The sequence below is a fragment of the Myotis nattereri genome (assembly GCF_964212035.1).
Source record: "Myotis nattereri genome assembly, chromosome: 1".
Lineage (NCBI taxonomy): Eukaryota > Metazoa > Chordata > Mammalia > Chiroptera > Vespertilionidae > Myotis > Myotis nattereri.
Genome location: NC_138075.1, coordinates 129,977,814 through 130,000,330, shown reverse-complemented (window position 1 = coordinate 130,000,330; position 22,517 = coordinate 129,977,814). Strand labels below are relative to the sequence as shown.

The window sequence follows — 22,517 nt, the reverse complement described above, 5'->3', positions numbered from 1 at the left end:
ATGTCACAGTTCCCATTTAGAATGAGAACATCTTTTGGTTTGTTATAAATGTAATAATATACATGGAATGACAGGGATATAAATATTGATGAAGTACTGTTAGAAATAAGAGATTTTTCCCAAAGATAAATTTACCTCATTCTCTCCTATAATCTCCAGTGTGATGGCTTGTGTTCTAATGTTGGTTTCAAGTTGTGGGTTCTTTTCAAATTCTTTAATAGAGTGCTCTTCTTTCTTTCTTAACTGCACCCTATTTTTTTCACATAACAGATCAGCTTTTCGTCTCTTCTCTTTTTCTTCTCTTAAGGTAGATCTGCAGTTAAATATAAGCAAAGATGTAATCAACATAAGACAAACCGTTATATTGTAAGATGTCTTATGTAAACCTCATGGTAATCACAAAGCAAAAACCTCCAGCAGATTCACAAAAGATAAAGAGCAGGAATCAAAGCACACTATGGAAAATCTTCAGTTCACAAAGGAAGGCAGCAAGAGAGGAAGAATGGAACAATGCAACTACAAAACAGCCAGAAAACAACTAAATAGCATTAGTAAGTCCTTACTTGCCAAAAGTTACTTTGTAAATGGATTGAATTCTCCAATCAAAGGCATAGGATGACTTGGGGCAGTGAACACACAATGCAGTGTATAGATGATGTGTTTGTAGAATTTGCACCTGAAACCTGTATAATTTTGTTAACCAGAGGCACCTCAATAAATTCAATAAAATGAAAAAAAAGTAGAGAATGTCTTGATGGATTATAATAAGACCTAACTATATGGTGGCTACAGGAGACGCAATTCATGCATTTTCTTAATTTTTTAAACCCTCACCTGAGGATATGCTCATTGGTCTTAGAAAGAGGGGAATGGAAAGAGAGACAGACAAACAGGCAGACAGACAGGGAAACATCAATGTGAGAGAGAACATCGATTGGTTGCCTTCCATTCATACCCAAACCAGAGATCAAACCCACAACCTAGGTATATGCCTTGACTGGGAATCAAACTAATAAACTTTTAGTATAAGGGATGGTGCTCCAATCAACTGAGCCACACAGGCCAGGGCTCAATTCATTCTTAAGACACTTAAAAGCTCAGTGTGAAGAGATGGAAATGTTAAACTTGAACCAAACATTAGACCAATGGATATAACAAATATTTAGAGAACAGTCATACATCTTTTTATCACCGCTTGTAAGAGATAGCTGCATTCCCATGTTCACTGCAGCATTATTCACAATAGCCAAGATATATAAACTAAGTGTTCACCAATAAATGAACGGATAAGAGGATGTGGTATGTATGTATGTCTGTTTGTATGTATATGTGTGTGTATTAAGTATGTGACTGCACTTGTATGTGTATGTTTATATAGTAAACTAGAGGCCTGGTGCACAAAATTCATGCATGGGGGTAGGTGGGATTCCCCTCAGCCCAGCCTGCACCCTCTCCAATCCGGGACCCCTTGGGGAAAAATCCCTCCCTGAGATTGGGCCTAAACCAGCAGTTGGACATCCCTCTCACAATCCTGGACCTCTGGCTTCTAACCACTTGCCTGACTGCTTGCCTGGTTGCACCTAACTGCTGCCCCCGCACTGGACTGATTGCCCCTCACTGCCTCTGTGTGCTTGCCTGATCACCCCTAACTTTCCCTCCTGCTGGCCTGGTCACCGCTAACTGCCCCTGCTGCTGACCATGTCACCCCCCGACTTACCACCTTCCTGCCAGCCTGGTCACCCCCAACTGCCCCCCGTCACTGGCATAGTTGCCCCTCACTGACCCGCCTGCCGGCCTGATTGCCCCCAACTGCAAACTCCTGCTGGCCTTGTCACCCCCAACTGCCCCCACTGCTGGCCTGGTCACTCCTAACTGGCCCCCTTGCCAGCCTGGTCACCCCTTATGGCCCCTCCACCAGCCTGGTTACCCCACACAGCCTGCTGTTCAGTCATTTGGTCATTCCTCACTAACCCCCCTGCCAGCCTGGCCGTAGACAGCCATCTTGTGAGGGTGTGAGGTTTAATTTGCATATTACTACTTTATTATATATGATGTGTGTACAGACACACATATATATGTACACACACACACACAGGAATTTTGCCAGGGAAAAGAGAACGAAGGAAATCTTACTGGTAGGGGAAAAAATAGAATAGTAGAGACTAGCTATAGTTATAACAAATATTAATCATGCTCTGTTAACCATGATTGTTTTGTTCTGATTAAAGAAATCATACCCTCATCTGGCTGGGAGTTCCCCCCAGTCCCTTTGCACTTGGAAGTTAACCTGGAAATGTGGGCCATCCTCCTTAACTACCTGTATCATGGAAAGATTAACAACCTTATTGATGAAACAATGGAGTCCCAGCCTTCATTGGTGTAATCTTTACCATTATACCCATTTTTATTCCTTTTGCCTATTTCCCCATGCCTGTAATACCCATTTCTGTTGCATTTGGATCATACCCATTCTTATTTCTTCTGCCTACTTCCCCATGTAATCTTTGTCTTTCTACCCCATATAAGCAGCTGGCGTATGGTGTGGGGGTGCAAAATAGATTTTCTTGGATAACCTGCTGCTCTTTCATATTGCCAGCATTATTTAAGTAAATGTCATGTATGTTCATATAGGATTCAACCCTGTCTGATGTACAGCATGGTGATTATAGTGAACAATACTGTATTATATATTTGAAAGTTGCTAAGGGAGTAGATCTAAATGTTCTCACCACAAAGAAAGAATTGGTAACTATGTGATGTAATGGAAATGCGAACAAAGAATCTTAAGGTAATCATTTAAGAACATAAAAGTGCATGGAATAAACACACTGTATCCCTTCAAAATATACAGGTTTACGTGTGAATTATAGCTCAATAAAACAGGGGAAAAATTAGAAAAAAATAAAATATCTGCATGTCATTATATATATAGTTAGAAAATGGTAATAACCCAATTAGTTATGATTTTCTTTGAAAATGAAATTATTTGGTAACTTTTTCATCTAATCTTAAATGAAAAGCTAAATTTACCAACAGGAAAGTATAATTACTTTTTTATGGAATCAATTCATGCATAAGAATATCATGATTATATACATCCACAAAGTACAAAAATGCCTGGCTGGGTGGCTCAGTTGATTGGAGCATCATCTTATACACCAAAAGTTGCCAGTTTGATTCCCTATCAAGGCACATACCTGGGTTTCAGGTTTAATTCCTGGATGGGAAGCATACCAGGAGGCAACCAATTGATGTTTCTCCCTCATATCTCTCTCTCTCTCTCTCTCTCTCTCTCTCTCTCTCTCTCTCTCTCTCTTTCTATCTCTATCTGAAATCATTAAGAATATATCCTTGGGTGAGGATTAAAATAAAATTATAATCTATATATAGCTATACAAATCACTCTCCTGGTTAAAACTAAATATTTAAACACTAAACATCAATGTTGAGCATCAACCCATGAACCAAGAGGTCACCAGATCAATTCAAAGTCAGGGCACACGCAGGGTTACTGGCTTGATCCTTGGTAATGAGCATGCATGAGGCCGCTGATTGATGATTCTCTCTCATAACCGATGTTTCTATCTCTCTCTCCCTTTCCCTTCCTCTCTTTCTAAAATTAATAAAAACACATTTAAGAGGATCTTCTTGAGAGCAATTATTAAACAATTCCTCTTGACCCAAACTTCAAAAATAAGTCTCTAATTATTGAATATGAAATATTGAACATAGCTGATGGAAGAGCACCTACCCAGGTTTTGGGTTCAATCTCCAGTTGGGAGGCCTGTGGGACTCATGTCCTTTGAGTGAAACAGGCAATTAGAAGGTATTGGCCAGAGAAACAATACAATCTGACTTACCTTTTAATAGGTCCAACTGTGTTTAGATTGAACAAAAGACTAGAATTGATGGAAAGAAAATAAATAAAAATAAAAGGGAGGGAGAGAGGCAGGGACGGAGGGAGGGAAAAAGGAAGGAAGGAAGGAAGGAAATCAATTAATTGACTACTAAGCTAATCTAGATAGCAGACGGTAGTGACCTGACCTGGAAGATGTGATTGCATTCTGGATATACAGTAAACTCTGGATTTTTGTGGACCTTGAATTAACAGACTTCAGATTTAACAGATAAAACTTCTGGTCTGTATGTCATATGTGAAAATTAACACCTCATTAAATTAAAATGCTTTTAACCAAGATTTGCTTATAGTTAAATTAACAGATTTATTTTTTTGGTGATTAACTCACAGTTATTTTTGACAAATTTTATCAAATAGGCCATATGTTGTAAAACCACTGTAGTAATTTCACCACTTATCTACAACTATACTCTGCATATTTAAATCCAAGAATCACCGTTCCTAAACAATGTTTGGCAAATGATTAGGACATGATTACACCACGTGGCACCTAGGAATTGGTTCTGTTGGCAAGTGGAGTGACTTTCTTTAGAAGTGTTAACATATGCCGGCCAATTCCCATGTGCACTGAGCCGCGCCCCAGTTGTGTGCATTTGTTTACTCTCGGTGACTGGAGGATGCACACATTACTAGATCCATTCAGTATAAAGTTAAAATTATGTATGTACCTTAAAACACATCACTCCAACCTTAACCTTTAAAGATAATTCTGGCAACCAAATGAATATATTGCAAAAAATTTTTAGAGGAAGTAGTGCTTGTATTGCAGAATGAAGGTAATGATGAACATATAAGAAGACAGTATATCTTACAAAACTTACCATTTTAAAGAGTTACTGTTTAAAATCAGCAATTTTGCTGCAGCATGAAAAGAAGTGCAAACATTAGAAACTGGTTGGAAGAATTTACTTGACAATGAAGGGAGACTTGCATTTAGAAGGTGTAGAGGGTACCGATTACTGTGGGACAACACAGAATATTGGTGGGCAAGTAGCTGAGGAAGATGTTTTACAGTGGTTAGAAGAAGATGAAGGTGACCCTGGGTACCACACTGGCTGAAAGTGAAATAGCAGATGAGCTGATGACCTGGGAAGATGAGGGTAGAAGTGAAGATAAGGAGGAAGAAGAAAGAACATGCCCCAAACATAAAGTTATCAGTGCTTGGATCTCATCTCCACGATCTAATAACATTTATTGACAATTCATCGGATAATAAAATTCAACTTCATTTACCCATTTTCAAAATATTAGGGAGTTAATAATAAAAATAGCAGACTTCAAACGTTCAAGCTAGATCGTTTTTTTCAAAGCAGGATTACCTAAAGCAAGCCCCTCAGAATCAAATATTAAAGTGACACCTCAACAGGAGTGTCTGTATATATCATTATCCAAAGATGATTAAATAGGAAAACTTTTTTCCTGTTCTTATAAAATTTAAATTTTGTTTTGTTTTTAGAACATTGCTCATTTGTTTAGTTAAATATAATTAAAATGTATTTTCTGTGAAATGGTTATTTCCATTTAGATTCCATACTTATTACACAGTCTCAAAACTATGGTGAATATATAAGCAATAATGTGTTTGGAAAACTCTTCTTTGAAATGAAACTTTTCATATCTACTTAATTTTAATTATACAAATGTGTCTATATATGTAAAAACAGGTAAACTAATTTGTCAATTTTTTCACATACACACTCAGAAAACCTACTTTATTATATATAACTGATTTTCATCTTTAAAGCACACCCCTTGCCTGAATGAGTCCCTTATATCCAGGTTCCACTGTATTTTGAAAGTAATCTGACAAGATTTGCTGACACAATAGATGTGAGGTTTAAGACAAAGAGAAAGACAGGCTGACACCAAGTTTTTGTCAGAGCAATTGGAAGAGCTGTTATTTACTCAAATAGGAAAGACCACGTGAAGGGTAGATGTGAGAAAGACTATCAGTAGATCAAATTTGGAGATCTTAAGTCTGCAACACCCAATAGCGATATGAGAGAGAGAGAGAGAGAGAGAGAGAGAGAGAGAGAGAGAGAGAGAGAGAGATATCAAGTTCTAGCTGGTTTGGCTCCATGGATAGAGAGTTGGCCTGCGGACTGAAGGGTCCCAAGTTCAATTCCAGTCAAGGGCACATGCCCAGGTTCTGAGCTCAATCCCCAATAGGGTATGTGCAGGAGGCAGCCTATCAGTGATTCTCTCTCATCATTGATATTTCTCTCTCTCTCTCTCAACCTCTCCTTTCCTCTCTGAAATATATATATATATATATATATATATATATATATATATATATATTTTAAAAAGAGTTATTAAGCAGGCAGTTTGATATATAGGTCTGGCATTAAGGAGAGAGATCTTGGCTGGGAATATACATTTGAAGATCATTCGTATATACAAGGTAGTAAAAGTCAATTTTGGTAGGAAAAAAAGACCAAGGACTGAATCCCGGGACACCTGATTGTGTAAAAGGTGGGATACGAGGAGAAACCAAACAGACTAAGATGGACAGGCTAGGCAGGCAAGGGGGAAACTAGGTGAGTGTGTTCTCACCCTCTGAAAACTCAAAGTCCTAAAAGCTAAATGAAAACAAAGTTTTCCATGGGGTCAAATATTGCTGATAGGTTATGTAAAGCCAGGTCTAAAACATGATGTCTAGATTTATTAGAGGGAAAACAAGTACTAATCTTGAGAAAAACCATTTTGGAGATGAGTTAGGACTAAAAATTACTAGAGTGGCCTCAACAGTGCATGGAAGGGAAATTAGAATCAGTGAGTATAGATAGTGCTTTTAAGGACTTTATACTAAATGGCATGACCTTGGATGATCTCATCTTCATGTTTACCTGTAGCTTTCAATCCTTTCATAATGATCATAAAGTATTTTTGTAATACTTAAGAGTTTTTTCATTACATACCTATAATATTACATGGTTTAAAACATGCCAGACTAGGTGTTACATAACAAATTCACAAATTATACAACTAAGAAACCCCATGAAATTTTTCTAGTTCTATAAGATTACATAATCTGATGGTGATGTTTCTCATGCTTACAAAGATGACAGAAGGATTTCTTGCTAGATGAAAATCATCCAATCCTAGAATATGTGACACTACTTAAATGTACAAAGCACACTGTAATTAGTCATATTAAAATTGTGTAATAGAAATAAAGGGGGAAACATGCAGGTAATATTCTTACTTTATAAACTGAATTTTTGTCAATTGTGTTGAAAAATTGTGTGTGGTGCATACTGAAATGTATTCTCCTTAAAAATGAAGGATAAAGGCACGCGTGCAGGGTACTTTTCAAACAGAAGATTCACTACATTAGGAGCACCTTGGTTTACATTGCAAAGGTCAACAAATGAACGCCTGCAGGCCAAATCCAGCCCAGAGCCTGTTTTTGTCAATAAAGATTTGTTGGAACACAGCCACACCCACTCCTTTACCTAGTGTCTATGATTAACTTCAGAGACCCCATAGTTCACGAAGCCCACAACACTAACTTAACTATCTGGCACTTTAGAGAAAAGCTCTGTCAGCCCCTCACTTAGCAGATTAATCCCCTGATGTGTTTTAATAGGTTTTTCACAATATGCTGAAGTTTTTATGTAAGATATGGAATAAATTGCCTTGTGAAATCCCTCAGCTTTCAGATTAATTTGAGTGCCCAATATTAGGAATAAAACACAAATATCTAGTAACCAGCAACTTAGGTGGAAACAAAGTAGAGTGACAGTGTAGCATATAACTTCCTTTTATAACTGAATGGATATTAAAAATATTCTCACAAAATTTGCTTAGAACATGACATTAAACCCAATGCTTTAAGTACAAGTACATTGTGAAACAATTAGTATACTGTAGACCAGAACTACCCCCATTTTTCCAGTGGCTGCATACCACATTATTTTATGTGTATAATAATGTATTACCTTATAGATAGGTATTTACACTACCTACAATTTTTTGTAAGCAATGCTATAATAAATATTCTTATACATATGTATATATGTAACATTTGTATTAGTATCCTTAATGCATAAACGTATATTATATATCCTTAACATTTGCCATTATATATACATCTATATTACCTATAATGACCTACTTTATGTTTTATATACATAATAATATATAATTGATGTCCTTAGAATTTGTACATGTGTGTATATCCAAGTCATGTCTTCTTGTAGGATCTAGTTCTGGAAGTGAAGCTATTGGGATAAAGGAATGACATACTTGAAATTCCAAAATTCACTCAATTATCCTAGAAAAAGGTGTGCCAATGTCAGGTACCAGTAGTGCACGGGAGCGCCTTTTCCTCTCATGTGCCAGTTCTGGTTGTTATTTTTTAAATAAAATATTTATCATTTTAAATTTAAAAAATGGTATCTTATTGTTTGTTGATTTACATTTTTTCTGATTACCAGGCAAGGATCAATCTCCCTAGTAAAAATATAAAATTTGTTAATCATGAATATTTGCACAAATTGGAATTTGTTTTATAGGAAAAGAGTAATTACCTATTATTAAATACTGCTGTAGGCTTACCTATCAGAATCTTTGCTCCCCATAACAGGAAGCTGCTGCTTATCAGTTTGTTCAACTTTGTTTTTCTGACTCCTTCCATCACTGTCATCAGCAGCAGCATTATACATGTTTCCTGACACTTTCCTTTCACTGCTTTTCTGCTTCTTTTTTTCTTCTTCAGCCTTTGATGAAAGTTTGATATTAAGGATATTGTTACTACCTTATTCATTAAAAATACTGTGTTTTCTTTAATTTTATCGTTTGGCTTTTAGTTTAATTGCCATGACTTTAATAATAAAAATATTTTAAGAATAAAAATAATCAATAAAAATATTTTGTGTGTTTATTTTTATCATTAGAGGTCATTGAAATTGTTGAAAATTCTGCTTCATTTCTGTTTCAGTAAAGAAGCAGAATTTTCCAAAAGTTTTAAAAGAGCTGTCTTAATTTTGTGCACCGATTCACATCACACCCACACTTTGTTACCTTACCTACCCCACCCCATTTATCTAGGAGAGACAGAGAAGTAAAAGGACAAAAAATGCAAAATGTGTCCTCCTCTGTCTTTCCCACCTGGGTCTTGCATTACCCACCAGACTTAACGAATGTGACATTGTGCGTCAGTAACAAATAGGAAGCTATCCTCATTCTGCAGGAAGCTATTCCTTCCCCTCTTGCCTTTTACAATTATTTTTTCTTTAAGATCTTTGAGGGCATCAAAAAAAGTGGTGGTATTCATAAAATATATGAACCACAGTTTACCACAGCACTGGAGTAGAGTGAAACCAATGGATTGTTGGTTAATGTATAATTCTGGAAAATGAGTAATGCTCCCCTAACGTTACATACAATCACTATAAAATCTTATAGCTAGAGGACATACAAGTCGTTATCTACTTACTTTAGCCCATATTTACTGATAACGGAAATCAAGGTTTAATGATCTGTCCAAAGTTTCTAAAGATGCATTACCTACCATTTTATGGCACCAAAAGAAGAGATATCTTGTATAATAAAAACCTAATGCTAAGTGTCTGGTCATCTGGTTGGATATTCAACCAATCAAAGTGAAATATGCTAATGATATGCTAAGGCCATGCAACCGCTGTCTATGACGTTCATTGACCACCAGGGGGCAGACAGTTGACCAGTTGACCAGTCTCTATGACATGCACTGACCACAGTAGGCAGATGTTCTGACCGGTAGGTTAGGTTGCTGCTGGGGTCCGGCCATTGGGACTGAGCGAGATGGGCCGGGCATACCCTGGAGCCCTCCCACAGTTCCTCCCTACCTGGCCAACCTCCTGTGTCCCTTCCCGGCCTCAGTCATGACCCAGTGGGGTCCCTCGGCCTGGCCTGCACCCTCTCGCAATCTGGGACCCCTCAGAGTATAATGGAGAGCCGGTTTCAGCCCAATCCCGCAGGCCAGGCTGAGGGACCCACTAGTGCACGGATTTGTGCACTGGGGCCTCTCATAATTCTATAATGCTGAATCAGATAAATAAACAAAAAATTTTATTAAATTAACCAGGTAAAATAAGTATGACTTTTGAAAAGTAATTTAATGCCTTAATGTAATGAGAAGGCTCATCCACTTTTTCTTATAAAGGAGCATAATGTCTCAATTTTTTTTCCATCTCAAAGCTCAGGTTCTCTTTTAGAGACAAATATTGAGTTTATGGCAAATAACTTATGTGACCTATATGATACATACATGTCAAAATGATAATTGCCATGCTTTTATTTTTGGAAGGTATTCTACATTTCTATATTTTTAATCTTTCAATTACATTTCACATTCAACATTTTTGTATTAGTTTCAGTTGTGCCGCATAGTGGTTAGACAATCAGATACTTCACAAAGTGATCCTCCTGATATTCCAAGTGCCCACCTGGCAGCATACATACTTATTACAATACTAGAGGCCCAGTGCATGAAATTCATGCACAGGGGGGTGGGTAACCTCAGCCCAGCCTGCACCCTCTCCAATCTGGGACCCCTCAGGGGATGTCCTAAACTGGCAGTCGAACATCCCTTTCACAATCCGGGACCGCTGGCTCCCAACTGCTCGCCAGCCTGCCCGTCTGATTGCCCCTAACCACTTCTGCCTGCCATCCTGATTGACACCTAACTGCTCCCCTGCCAGCCCAATGGCCCCCAACTTCCCTGCCCTGTAGGCCTGGTCTCCCAACTGCCCCCCCCTGCTGCCCTAGCTGCACCCAACTGCACCCCCCTGCAAGCCTGGTCGCCCCCTTACTGCCCCCTCTGGCCTGGTCACCCCTTACTGACCCCCACCGGCCTGGTCACCCCTCACCATCCCCCTCTTCCAGTCTGGTTGCCCCTCACTGCCCCCTCTTGCCAGCCTGGTTTCCCCCAGCTGCTCCTGCTGTGGGCTTGGTTGCCCCACACAGCCTGCTGCTCGGTTGTTTGGTTGCCCCTCACTAACCCTCCTGCTGGCCCTGTTGCCCTTACTGCACCCCCTGTAGGCCTGGTCGTCCCACGCAGACTGTTCGGTCATCTGTTCTATTATGATGGTCGCTTAGGCATATATATATATATATATATATATATATATATAGAGAGAGAGAGAGAGAGAGAGAGAGAGAGAGAGAGAGAGAGAGAGATGATTGACTACATTCTCTATGCCAGTTTTTCTCAACCTTCCTAATGCTGCGACCCTTTAATACAGTTCCTCATGTTGTGGTGACCCCGAACCATAAAATTATCTTCGTTGCTACTTCATTACTGTAATTTTGCTACTGTTATGAATTGTAATGTAAATATCTGATATGCAGGATGTATTTTCATTATTCGTTACCCACAGGTTGTACTTGACATCCTTGTGACTATTCATTAACTACCATTCTGTGCTTCTTAATCCCTATATTTTTTGCCCAGTCTACTGACCCCTTTTTCTCTCACATCCATCAGTCAGATTTCTGTCATCTATGAGTCTCTCATAAATTTCTTAGTTAACCTATTTTGCTCTTTACATTCCACATATTCGTGAAATCATATGGGACTTCTGTTTTTCTGTCTGACATATTTCACTTAGCATCTATGCTGTCACAAATGGCAAGGGTTCATTTATTTTTATGGCAGTGCCACACTTTAGTAAACAACATAATGTAAAGCTTTGACTCAACAAACACATCTGAGCGTGGTGATAAAAAATATATGTGGAAGTATATATGTTTGTTATTAAAATATCTCAATAAAATTGCAATGATGATATACGGTGCAGGTGGGTACTTGAAATATTGGGGAGACCAATTTTAAAAGTATATGATTATCTAGCCATTATGCTGTACATGTGAAACTAATAGAATATAATATTGAATGTAAACTGTTAACAAAAATGAAATAAAAATATCTTGAAGCGATCATATTAGAATTCTAAGTGTCAAGGTTTTGAGTAAACTGTAGAAGACTGCACACTACAGCACAAAATAGAGAGTTTAGCTGGGGATATTTGTTCATATCCCTTCTCTCAGTCATAGCTTCCTTCCATTTTATTGTTTCTGGGATGCAACATAAATTCAATTTTTTTAAATTTGATTTTAGGAAGAGAGCATGGGACTGGGATAGAGAGTTAAAAACATCGATGAGAAACATGGATTGGATTCGTCCTGCACATTCCCTACTATAGATCCAGTCACCACACTGTGCCCTGACCCTGAATCCAATCAAAGACATCTTGCTCCATGGGTCAATGCTCCACCATGAGCCATACTCCCTGAGCTATGGGATGTGATGTAAATTTAAGCCAATGGACTTAAAAAGCAACAGCATAGTACTTATTACATATTTTAAACAATTTCCTTCATACTTTTCACTGGTTCATAGTACATAGGTCACATGGTACATAGCTAAATTAGTTGCCCAATTCAGAGGGAAGGCTGACAGAGAGACTTAAGTCAATTAAAGAAGAGAAGAATATTTTCCTAAACTATTACTTAGTTGACAGATTCTAATTATACACACAATTACATATTTAAACAACCTCATTTTACGTACAATATATTTTTCAGAAGTGGAAAATCAGAATGGATCAGAGAATTGATAAAGAGAAAAAAACAAATAGTAGCAGCAACTGAAGTTCTACCTCTTTTTGAAGTTGAATTTTCTCTCTTTTCCACGCCAGGTGCTCTGCTTTGTACATGTCTACTTCATTCATAATCCTTTGTAATTTTTCATTTACATATACTCCAGGTGTTCTGTCATTGTGCAGTGCAGAGGAACTCTCATCTTTTAATTTAGAGTCCATGCTTTTACAATAATTAGCACGGCAATGATCTGCACATAATGGCTTCTGGAACAAGTCTTGATCTGGCTTTATTTCCTTATAAGCATTTGTATCAGCAGACATATCGTGGCTTTTTATTTCAATGATGAGTCTGATTTCATTGCAGCAGGGATACTGCAATTCAAGGTGGCTTTTCGGATCACGGGACTGATGTGTAGGTCTGATGCCTAATTTCCAATCCGTGGTATTTGGGTTCATATTTTTTGTCATCTGCATAGCAAAGTCTTGGTCTTCTCTCACTTCAGACGTAACTACTGGGTGTCTTTCTTTTTTATTTTCTGTATCATTATAAAAACTCTCCTCATTTTTGTTCAAAACATGTTCAGCGTCAGGTTTGTGATCATTTCCAGAGTGTAATTTCCTTTCTCTTAAACAAAGCTCAGAGGATGATGATGAGGGAGAGTCTTCCGGGGACCCAGGGTCTGCATGAGATGGAGAAACAATTTTGAGAGAGGTTTCTTCTCCTTCAGGAAATGTTTGTAATGCTGCAGAGACAGACTTTCCAAATGCATCTTTCCCCTCACAATCAAGCATTTTACCTGTCAAATTAGAAGGCATTTGTCTTAAGCTTGCTCCTTCTTTAGAGTTATCACGTAGTGGCTCTTCCTCAGGGCACTCCGTCATTTTGAATTTTACAGAAAATTCATGTGACCTCTGCTTTGACTCATCTTTGGAAAGTTGTAAGTTCTTCCTCTGCTCTAATGTGCCTTGTTTGATGCCTATTTCCTCCTCCTTTTGCACAGAAGGGTGTCCTGAATATGCCGATGTATCCTCTTTGTCACATGCCCTATTTATTTGTGATTCTTGAGTCATTTTTTCCAGATGCAAAGGTGGAAGACAAATATGCTTGCTTTGATTTTTAGATGTCTTTGCTGTCGGGGTATGTGTTTCTGAAATAACTTTATCCTTAAGTAATCAAGTATGGACAAAGAAAAATTAGAATGTAATTTAAAATTAACGGTTAGAATTCCTAGTCTATGACTACCTATTCCCCCAAATCAATGAATTGTAACTGAAAAGTAAAAAAAAAAGAAGAAAAGAAAAACTTGCCTTGGTCTAAATTAAAATAAAAACATGTGCCCTCAAACCTAACTGTAACACTACTGAAATCAAAGAATTCATTAGATGTTAAATCTATCAGAAATAAATTAGTAGCTAAATGTTAACATTACAAAGTCTTCCTCACTTAAAATATTTCACCTCACCATATCCTAAATAGTGAGCCGCTGTAGTGCATTTCAGAAATTTTAGGGTGATCCAAAGTGGAGGCAAAAGAGGTGAAAGTTACACTCACTTCCTCTGTGGACCAGATTGGGATTACAACTCAATTATGTAACTACTAACCTGAATAACCAACTGAACATTATCTGAATATCATTCTTATAACCAAGGATCTACAGACGAAGCCTCAGCTACACTGGCAGGAAGGACAGAGACCCAAAAAGGGCTGTCCTCGCATCCACTTGTGGTGGCTGAGAATGCAGAGGCATGTCTCAGTGCAATGGTCCCCTGAGGAGCATGTGGTCTCAACCCCGCGCTGGGCTCCCAGCCCTGAGAACCAGAGCCTGGAAGAGGAGCCCACAGGACAGCTGGTTGTGAAAATCAGAAGGGATTCTGTCCTCCAGGAAGAGTTGGGAGTCTGCTAGAAAAACAGGAGCCCTCGTAAAGGGCCAGCACACAAGTATCCTTCCTACCACCTACCCTGGGCCTATGAAGAAAGGGTGGCTCAGAGTGGCCTGGGAGTCCTGTGAGGAGACTGTTTTGTGTGGCTCTGGGAGAGAGCTGAGGGGATGGCCTCTGGGTGCCCTCCCTGTGCTGAGTCCCTCTCCCACGATGCCCACAGATGCCATCTACCCTGGGTCAAGCCCTCCCTTCGTTACGGCCTCAGCCTGGGGAATGTACTAGCCCATCGTCCTGAATCCTTGTTCAAAACCCTGTGGAGCTACTTATTGCAAAGGAGTGTGGGCCCGTGGTGTTTTGTGATCTCTTAAGGAGGTCGGGATGGACTCAGGGGGTGTCAGAGACTGAGTTGTGTGACTTTGGGTTGTGGGTCTTTATTCCCTTGCTGGTCTTACTAAAGCCACCATTTCATTGCTGAGTCCTCCCTCCATGCAGCCAAATCTTGGTCTTTGAGCCCTGATGAATTTTGATGGCCTTCCTCTAATGTCTCCCTGAGGCCCCACCCAACCACAACAGTCCACAGGTACCTGGTGGGTGATAAGTGGCATTTGTGTTCCCTGGGACTTGTGCTGAGTGGCCTCACACCCAGAAATGAAACCGAATTTGAATCTGTATCAACATGGCAAACACCACTTGCACCTACCTGATGACTCACTTACCTCATGCAACTCACATACCAATGGGAACTTCTTGAGTTCCCATTGACTGACCCCAACAGAAAGCTGGTAGGTAGAAGTAGCCCAAGTGTCCAAGTGACTTGGGCTTTTTGCTCAGCTGTCCCATGGGCTTGATGCTGGTGGAAAGAGGCACCTCCCAGGCACCCCCTGGCCCAGCAGAGGCAGTCACACATACTGGATCTCTTTATAGCTCCACATAGGCAGCACAAGGGAGATCACAGGCAGAGACTGGACATTGCCTTTCAGCAGAGACCCTTCCACAGGCCCCAGAACCAACACACCCAGGGTTGAGTGGGGGGACTTCAGAGCATGACCCAGTTAGATCCACAAGTAGAACACCCAAGGTCTGGACAGACAGCAAACCGAGCTGGCCTGAATTACTCAACATGGGGTCAGTCTTTGCACAGCAGCTTGTACACTGTGTGTAGTCAGCCAGCCTGAAGATCAACCCCATCCACAAACAGGCCAAAAGCAATCAAGACTTTACAAAAGGAGGGTTCACAGAACACTCACAGTGACATTCCAGGAGCACCTAACTGAGGTGATCAGAAAGCTTGTGTCAAGGCATATACAAGAAGCAACCAATGAATGCATAATTAAGAGGAACAACAAATCAATGTTTCTCTCTCTCTCTTAAGTCAGAAAGTAAAAAAATTAAATAATTTTTTTTTCATTTTTAACAACCAAAAAAAGCCAGGATAGCAATAATTACATCAAATAAATGGAATTTAAAACTAAGGCTATAACAAGAGACAAAGAAGGCAGTTATATAATGATAATGGAATCAACCCGAAAACAAGAAATAACCTTTGTAAACATAAGAGCACCTAATTATATACAGCAAATATTGATATAATCATAGTTGGGAGTTTAATACCACATTGACATCAATGGATAGATCTTCCAAAAGAAATAAAAAAGATAAGAGCACCCTGAAAAGACACATTTTACGAGACAAATTCCATTTATATTTTCAGAGAATTACACTGTAACACAGAAGGGTATACATTTTCTTCAAGTACACATGGAACATTTTCCAGGATAGGCCAGATGTTAGACCATAAAAAAAGCCTTAGAGAATTTAAAAAGATTAAAATCATTTCACACATCTTCTCCATCCACATTTGTAGTGTTATCAAACTACAAATCAATTACACACAAACACACACACAAAAAAACAAACCACACCTGAAAACCCACAAACACATGGAGGCTAAATAACCTGTTACTAAACAGTGAATGGGTTAATAATGAGATCAAGGAAGAAATCAAAAGATACCTTGAAACAAAGGAAATGAGAACATGACAACCCGAAATCTATGGAACAGTGAAAGCAGTCCTAAGAGGAAAATTCACAGCAATGCAGGCCTACCTCAAGAAACAAGAAGAATCTCAAATTAACAATGTAACCTTTCACCAGAAGACCTGCTTTAAATGAGCCTATTGGATTGTTTTGAAAGGTGTAATATGATCTTAATTAGATCTGTTGATAATTATTATTATGAGAGTATTCTTTTTGTAGTGAGTATAGTCCACCAAACATAAAATAAACCCTGGGTACCACAGTGAAATAGCAGATGAGCTGATGACCTGGGAAGATGAGGGTGGGAGTGAAGATAGGAAGGAAGAAGAAACAACATGCCCCAAACATAAAGTTATCAGTGCTTGGATCTCATCTCCACGATCTAATAATCCATTTTAAACTAAAAAATTCAGTAACATTTGGTACATTTACAATATTGTGCAATGATGCCCTCTATCTAGTTCCAAAACGTTTCATCACTCCAGAAGGGAACTTCATTCCCACAAAATTGAGACTCCCCATCTCCCCTACTGCAGTCTCTGGCAAGCACTTGTCTGATTTCTGTCTCTATGGACTCATTTATTGTGGAAATTACATATAAAAGGAATCACACAATAAAATAAACATATGTTCTGGCCTGGCCTATGTGGCTGAGTTGGTTGGCGCGTCACCCCAAGCACCAAAAGGTCACAGGTTCAATTCTCAGTCAGGGCACATACACAGGCTGTCAGTTCAATCCCAGTTGGGGCTCATGGGGAAGGAAACCAATCCATGCTTCTCTCTCATGTCAATTATTCTCTATCTATCATCTATCTATCTATCTATCTATCTATCTATCTATCTATCTATCATCTATCTATCTCTCTCTCCCCCCTAACCCTCCCTCTCTCTCTATAATCAGTTCTTAAAAAGGCATATCTCAGTTGAAAATTTAACAATAAAAAGACTAATTTTGCATTACAATCATAAATCAATGACAGGTAAGCCGCTATAAAATTTTAAGAGTAAGTTCCACACAAAATTAAATTGACAGCAGGAAAATTAATTTCACAAGGGAGCACGTTACCTTCAAGTCTTCATTGTGTGATGTAGGTCTTGAATCACCAATGCCAGGCTTGCTGCAAAGTCTTTACAGTAAAATATATAATAAAAATGAGTGAGTTCATTTCTTTCAAACAAGCAACAAAAAATTTAAGTGAAAGATCTGTTATCTGTATAACAAATAAAGATTTTTTAAAATATATTTTATTGATTTTTTACAGAGAGGAAGGGAGAGAGTTAGAAACGTCGATGAGAGAGAAACATCGATTCAGTTGCCTCCTGCACATTCCTCACTGGGGATGTGCCCGCAACCAAGGTACACACCCTTGACCAGAATTGAACCTGGGACCCTTCAGTCCGCAGGCCGATGCTCTATCCACTGAGCCATACCATTTAGGGCACAAATAAAGATTCTTGATATAATTAATGCTGGTGCTCTGTTTAAAAAAAGGCTTTAGTTATCTATTTCTGCTGCCACCTCTCCCAATCTATAAACTATTTAATTGAAGACACACTCTGCCTGAGACTAATTTGTTTTTACCTATTAATGGCTGGCATATCTTTTGTTTCCTGAACTGGCACACATCTGATGACCTAAATCAAAATAGGAAGATACACTGTCCCTTCCCCCTTGTCTGACCCTGGTTTAAAGACTACTGGGTTTCAGTCAAAAATGGTAGTCTTGCCGAAACTGGTTTGGCTCAGTGGATAGAGCGTCAGCCTGCGGACTAGGGGGTCCCAGGTTCGATTCCGGTCAAGGGCATGTACCTGGGTTGCGGGCACATCCCCGGTGGGGGATGTGCAAGAGGCGGCTGATCGATGTTTCTCTCTCATCGATGTTTCTAACTCTCTCTGTCTCTCTCCCTTCCTCTCTGTGAAAAATCAATAAACTATATTAAAAAAAATGGTAGTCTTGCTTCTTTAGCATAGAAACCACTTATTAAGGAGAATCCATTCCTTCCTTTTACCCTAAAACCATATAAAAAGTTCCCTGAAATGGTGGAAAGTTAAATGTCCAAATGTCAAAGAGCAAAGTATTATCTTGTTAGCCATCCCACTCCCAGATCACCCTCTGCTGGCTCCATGCCAGTCTCCAACATTTAAATCGCCAGCCTATGAGGCACAGACTCCTGAAACAAGTACAGGCTCAAATGGCCAAGAACAGGAGCTCTCTATTTCCCTGCTCCTGGAAAACAATCTAAAGGGAGTCTCAGTAATCCACGCATAACATAGGTGTGTTACCAACTACCCAACTCCACTACTGATTTGACAGCTTGTCCTGTCCCTGCCCAACTCTCAATGTACTTGGAAAGCACATCAGCTAATTGGAAAAAGTTATACAAATAACTCTCCTGGTTAACACTAAACATCTAAAACACACACACACACACACACACACACACACACAAAACGGGAATTGCCTTGGCCAGTGTGTGTCAGTGATTCAGCATCAACCCATGAACCAAGAGGTCACCAGATCAACTCCAAGTCAGGGCACATGCCCAAGTTGCTGGCTCAGTCTTTAGTAGGGGGCGTGCCTGAATGAGGCAGCTGATCAGTGATTCTCTCTCATCATTGATGTTTCTATCCCTCTCTCCGTCTCCCTTTCTCTCTTCCTAAAATTAATAAAAACATATTAGAAAAGGGGGGAGGAGCTTCCTGAGACCAATTATTAAACAATGCCTCTTGACCCAAACTTCAAAGATAAGTCTCTAAATATTGAATATGAAACAGTTTTCATTTTGAACATAGCTGATGAAAGGCAACTTTTAAACAGAACACATTTGGTTAGCCCTGGCCAGTTGGCTCAGTTGTTTGGAGCATTGTTCCATACACCTGAATTCAAGTTTGATTTCAAATCAGGACACCTACCCAGGTTTCAGGTTCAATCCCAGGCTGGGGCATCTGTGGGACTCATGTACTCTGAGTGAATCAGGCAATTTGAAGGTATTGACCAGAGGAACAACACTATCTGACTTATATTTTAATAGGCCCACTATATTTAGAATTGAACAAAAGACTAGAATTGATGGGAAAAAAGAAAATTAGGGGGAAAGGCAAGGAGAGAGGAGTAGGGGGAGAGCAAGAAGAAGGAAGGTGGCAGGAAGGAGGAAGGCAGGAAGGAAGACAGGAAGGAAAGAAGGAAAAAAGAAAGAACAAAATCAATTAATTGGCTATTAAGCTAATCGAGATAGCAGATGATGCTGACCTGGGCCTGGAAGATATGATTGAATTTTGATATACAGTCACCTCTTAAGTTTGTGGACCTTGAATTAACAGACTTTAGGTTTAATGGATAATACTTCTGGTCTGTATGTCATATGTGAAAATTAACAACCCATTAATTTGAAAATGCTTTTAACCAAAATTTGCTTATACTCAACAGGTGTTTTTTTTTTTTTATTAATTCACAGTTACTTTTAACAAATGTTTTCAAAAAGCCATATGTTGTAAAACCACTGTAGTAATTTCACCAACATAAATACGTATTACTTATCGGCAACTATAGTCTACATATTTAAATCCAAGAATCATCGTTCCTAAACAATGTTCAGCAAATGATTAGGACAAAATCACACCACGTGGTGCATGGGTAATTGGTTCTGTTGGTGAGTAGAGTGACTGTCTGCAGCAGTTTTAACATGTGCCAGCCGCCATTCCCATGTGCACTGAGCTGTGCCCCAGCCGTGTGCATTTGCTTATTCTTGGTGACTGGTGAATGCATGCATTATTAGACCTATTCACTATAAATTTAAAATTATGTATTAAACACATCATTCCAACCCTCACCTTAAAATATAAACAAAAGGAAAGGACTTAATTTAACGCTAAATTGCAAATTAGAAGAGTCAGGAGTAGGTGTGTTCATCCGTGTCAGCAACATGGCATAAAAAAAGCAAACTGTATTTGACATTAAAAAGTAACAAAGATGACCCTGGACATTGTGGCTAAGTGGTGAGAGCATTTGCCTGCACACCAAAAGGACCACAGATTCAATTCCTGATCAAGGGCACATAACTGGGTTGCAGGTTCCATCCCCAGCCCTGGTCCACTAGAGGTGCTTCTCTCACATGGAGGTTTCTGTCTCTCCCTCCCTAACTTCCACTCTCTCTAAAAAATCAATGGAAAAAATATCCTTGAGTGAGGGTTAACAACAAAACAAAGACACAATAAAAAATATGTTAATATGTGGTACAGGGTAAACACCAATCACAGAAAACATGGGAAACTGATGAAATTGGCACCAGAAAGCAAATGAATGGGCTGGTGACACTTCAGTTGAGGAAGCATTGTTGAAGTGTGCGCACAACAGCGTTCCTGTGGGCCCGGTGCAGGCAGCTGAACTGAAATCTGCAGCAGTTTAGTTTGCAAATCATATGAACACACCATTCAAAGCAAGTGATGGGTGGCTTGGGTGCTCTCACAAAAGGCACGAAATTATGAGAAAATGAATTTACGGTGAAAATTTAAGTGCTCCAACAGAAGAGTCTGAACCATTTAGGCAAAAATTAACAGAACATATAAATTAACTCAATGTCACTACAGCCTCAGGTTTACAATGCTGACAAAAGTGGTTTGTTCCGGCTTCTGTGCCTGAAAACACACCAGCCTGCAAATAGCGGAAACCGACACGGGAAGAAAAGCCAGCAAGGACAGGATCTTGGCACTGCTGTGTGCCCACACAGATAGGTCATGTCCTAGTAAACTGACACCTGCAATCACTGGCAGAACTCATAAACCTGGAGTTTTAAAAAACAGAATGCGTCATCTGCCTGCTTTGTATGGCAACTCTAAAAAGGCATGGCTCAACTCAGACATTTTGCAAGAGTGGATTTTGAAAGCATTTTCACCTGCAGTCAGAAAGTTTCAAGGCGAAGAGCTTGGAATACCACCAGAGGATGCAAAATGTTCATTGCATTTAGACAATGCTCTTGCTCATCCATCTAAAAATACTTTCAGTTCAGAGGATGGCAAATTTAGATGTATGTTTTTGCCAAAAAAATACATCACGTATCCAGCCCATGGACCTGGGGGATAATTCTGGCAACTAAATGAATATACCGCAAAATTTTTTAGAGGAAGTAGTGGTTGTATTGCAGACAGAAGGTAATGATGAACATACAACTGGACAGCGTATCTTACAAAACTTACCGTTTTAAAGAGTTACCATTTAAAATCAGCAATTTTTAAATGTTGATGCAGCATGAAAAGAAGTGAAAGTGCAAACATTGGAAACTGGTTGGAAGAATTGGCTTGACAATGAAGAGAGACTTGCATTTAGAAGGTGTAGAGGTTACTCATTACTGTGGGACAACACAGAATATTGGCGGACAAGTAGCTGAGGAAGATGATTACAGTGGTTAGAAGAAGATGAAGGTGACCCTGGGTACCACACTGGCTGAAAGTGAAATAGCAGATGAGGTGATGACCTGGGAAGATGAGGGTGGGAGTGAAGATAAGGAGGAAGAAGAAACAGCATGCCCCAAACATAAAGTTATCAGTGCTTGGATCTCATCTCCACGATCTAATAACACTTATTGGCAATTCATCAGATAATGAAATGCAGCTCTATTACACCCATTTTTGAAATATTAGGGAGTTAATTATAAAAAACAGCAGACTTCAAAAGTTCAAACTAAACTTGACAGGTTTTTCAAGGCAGGATTACCTAAAGCAAGGGCCTCAACATCGAACATTAACGTCACACCACAATGGGAGTGGCTGGATATATCATCATCCAAAGATGATTATATAGGAAAACTTTCTTCTGTTCTTATAAAATTTAAATTTTGTTTTGTTTTTAAGAATATTGTTTATTTTTTAGTTAAATATAACTAAAGTGTATTTTTGGAAAAATGTTTATTTTAATTTAGATTGCTTACTTATCACAGTCTCTAAACTATGGTAAGTACATAAGCAATAATAGCTATAGAAAATTTTTCTGTGAAACTAAACTTTTCATACACACTTAATTTTAAACAAACGTTGTCTACAAAAGTAAAAGCAGGTAAACTAATTTGTCAGTTTTTTCACATACACATTCAGAA

At 39.0% G+C, this 22,517-nt stretch overlaps 1 protein-coding gene across 1 annotated transcript in view; it reads right to left on the bottom strand.

Annotated features, from left to right (window-relative positions):
- The window catches only part of LOC308523117 (putative coiled-coil domain-containing protein 144C), a 69,857-nt gene that overhangs the window by 26,956 nt on the left and 20,384 nt on the right, over window positions 1–22,517 (bottom strand). The window contains exons 6-9 of the mRNA XM_081096795.1: window positions 17,495–17,555; window positions 12,568–13,674; window positions 8,483–8,643; window positions 136–313 (exon numbers count right to left, since the gene is read on the bottom strand). Coding sequence (XP_080952921.1) covers window positions 136–313; window positions 8,483–8,643; window positions 12,568–13,674; window positions 17,495–17,555 — 1,507 coding nt within the window. The remainder of the gene's footprint in view (window positions 1–135; window positions 314–8,482; window positions 8,644–12,567; window positions 13,675–17,494; window positions 17,556–22,517) is intronic.